A 2,942-nucleotide genomic window follows, 5' to 3' on the forward strand; every position below is an offset into this window, starting at 1 on the left:
AAAAAAAAAGGTCACCCGACATGTTCCTCCTGACCTTTACCTCACTAACAATCTCTTTGGACTCTTCCTTAGATTTGGGTATAGACAAAACATTTTGGGTTTATGGCCATAATCCATTAGAATTTTGTGGCTTCGATCGAAATTCCATTGTAATTTCTTTAATTACAGATTTGCATAAGAATTTAAATCACTAAGATAGGCAGAGTTTCAGTGATATAAAGCCTACATTTTAATTAAAACCTCCATGCCACTGCTTGATATTGCGTTCATCTATATTTGGTTCACATGACAGGACAGCCCACATATTTTTAAAGACACATTTATGGAAATAATAGAAAATTAAGGACACACAAAATCTGAAAACAATTACAAAATAGCTCTAGGATCATTAAATCATTTGTGTCAGTGAGCAAAATCCTATTTCAACCCATCATAGATTATCAGATGACCTGTAACTTTACTCATCAGTTCAAACTGTTGTATGTATGCCAGGTCATTCATTTATTAAAACATATTTATTGCATATTCAAATTATTCCCTGTAGGTGCAGTTATATCATGTTGAGCACATATTTCAGCTCCCACATGAATATGTGGCTCTTTCCCTATTTACTAAACAGTCATGTATAAACCTCTTTTAAATCACTAAATATGCAAAACTATGTTTCCGCATTACTGGTTAAATCTCCCAGCTCTACGTTGGAAAGGTAAACTACAGCGCAGCTAGACAAGAAGTATAATTTTAAGGAGCTTTTCTAATATCATTTGTGTTTGATATCTGGGGATTTTAATGTGACAACCATGCATCAATATTGCTCTCTGAGCATCCAAGGCTGTTCTTTGTTTATGTGTGTGCGTGTCCCAGCGCTTCAGAAGAAAAAGCTGAGCCTTATGTCCTAAGTAGAAAACATGGCTGCAAGTCTCTGTGCCAGCTGGCTCATGTCTCCTGGTGAAGTGATGTGTGACAATAAATACACACTCCTTCACAAACAGCTAAGGTAGCCAAACAATAACAGGCTATAAAATCTACTGATGTGTTAAGTTTCAGCACAGTTTTCATACCTGTGACATGCGATTCATAGTTATTGTTAAAGTGTACCTCTGGGGGGTTTTGGGTGTGTTTCATAGCTACAATCAAAATAAATATCAAAATAGTTATTTAGCAGTATTCAGCATAACAGCAAAAGAATATTTGAAGTAGTAAAACCACTCCAATAATGATTGTCACAGTTCTGCGTGGCTGTGTGAACAATACTGGTGTACTACACTCTACCACACAACAGAAGATGCAGGATTGACCATTCTGTGGCTTAGTGCTTATGCTTAATGTTCATAAGGAACTTTTTATTCTTAAACAATTGTGTAGAGATAGGTTTTTAATGACCCTCAACCTAAGACTAAGCCACATCAAAACAATGAAATGACCTTCTCCTTTACAAGTTTCAGTCTTGGAAGGAGCTCATGTTGAAAGCAGTGTCCATAAACTTCCTCAGCTCATTGAGGTGAGTAGATTTGTTTCCTGTCGCCGGTGCAGCCGCAGGATCTCGTCCCACATACCTGAAACAAACACGTAAGGTTTATCACCTGCAACAAGAGCTCAAATGCTTTGGCTAGTTCTCTAACTAGAAGTGAGATGATAAATAAACATTCTTACCAAATGGGTTTCTTGTTGGCAACCACTGTGAGGAAGCAGGGTCGGACATAATCATAGTAACCCATGTTCTTGTGCTCCTCCTGACACCAGATGAGCTCAGCGTTGGCGTATTTCTCCACCTCTTCACTGACCAGGTCAAACGGGAAAGGAGAGATCTGAGAGTTGGAGACCAAAAAATGACCGATGAAGAAATGACCACACAGTGTCAGTCTCATTTTAAAATCAGAGAAGAAGAACTAAAAACCTGTTCAAGCCTGATTATGGCAACATCTCTGTCCAAATTCTGCTGCTTCCTCTCCTTAGCTAGTTCATAGTAGACTTTGCCTGCGCAGAAGATAACCCTCTTTACTTGGCCTGGGCTTTGACTTGCAGGGCCCTCATCAGGAATCAGTCTCTTAAATTTAGTGCCTGCAAACATAATGCATATTGAACATTAGTAATAAATGCAAATAAATACACACATAAAACATTAAAAGTTATGTCACGCTTAAAGGTAAAGCTCTACCTTTGGCAAGGTCATCAAAACCTGACCTTGCGTCCGGATGCCTGAGCAGAGATTTAGGAGTGAAAATGATCAGCTGTTTGAAGGGGACAAGAAAAGGGAAAAAGTTTCCGTCACTGACAAACAACAGATTTATCCTGTCAGCCGTATCTTCATTGTGTGCGCTGAAAAAACTCCAGAGGAAAAAAGTTTTTATCTCTTTTTTCACGCTAATTTATTACCAACATATAGCACGCAACATCAGCACTGGGAAAACAAAACAATTCTTTAACAATCAAATAAATAAAACCCTTTGTGCTCGGTCGACCAAGTCCAGAACTTCGAAGTTTTTCCATAAAAAACCAACAATATTATCCCCTGTAGGCTTCCTCCCTAATTTGCTCTGGAACTAATTTTCTCACGCTTCGCAAAGCATCGCATTTATGTACAACAGGGGATCAGTTAAGACATTCACTGTGCCTGAAAACTGTGAGACAAAAAAAGAGCATATAGAAAAAAGAAAAGACAAATGCTTTACACTTTGAAACTTTAGAGCTGAGCTAATTCTACTTTCTTTTTTTTAAGTGCAGGAACATATAGACCGAATTATGAATATCGTCAAACTGAGCCTCTTATAATAGAAACATCACATCTCACACTTTCCCAACTACGATTTTGATTTCAGTCGTGTAACAAAAATGACCCAAAGAAAACAAAATATTCTGCAGGAAATATCAGGTGTGCTCTCGATTTATCGTCAGAGAAAAAAGTGGTTTATACGTGATGTGTGATTTGAAAGCTCTGATCT

The 2,942-nt window shown here is 37.9% G+C and overlaps 1 protein-coding gene across 1 annotated transcript in view; it reads right to left on the bottom strand.

The window, feature by feature from the left end:
• Nucleotides 1-205: 205 nt before the first annotated feature.
• The window catches only part of ogdhl (oxoglutarate dehydrogenase L), a 17,398-nt gene continuing 14,661 nt past the window's right edge, over nt 206-2,942 (bottom strand). Inside the window, exons 20-23 of the mRNA XM_013913754.1 lie at nt 2,159-2,292; nt 1,898-2,061; nt 1,654-1,808; nt 206-1,556 (exon numbers count right to left, since the gene is read on the bottom strand). Of these exons, the coding sequence (XP_013769208.1) occupies nt 1,442-1,556; nt 1,654-1,808; nt 1,898-2,061; nt 2,159-2,292 (568 nt within the window). The 3' untranslated portion in view covers nt 206-1,441. The remainder of the gene's footprint in view (nt 1,557-1,653; nt 1,809-1,897; nt 2,062-2,158; nt 2,293-2,942) is intronic.

This window comes from Pundamilia nyererei, unplaced genomic scaffold (assembly GCF_000239375.1).
Source record: "Pundamilia nyererei isolate P.nyererei 1_Seehausen unplaced genomic scaffold, PunNye1.0 scaffold00149, whole genome shotgun sequence".
In the NCBI taxonomy this organism is placed as follows: domain Eukaryota; kingdom Metazoa; phylum Chordata; class Actinopteri; order Cichliformes; family Cichlidae; genus Pundamilia; species Pundamilia nyererei.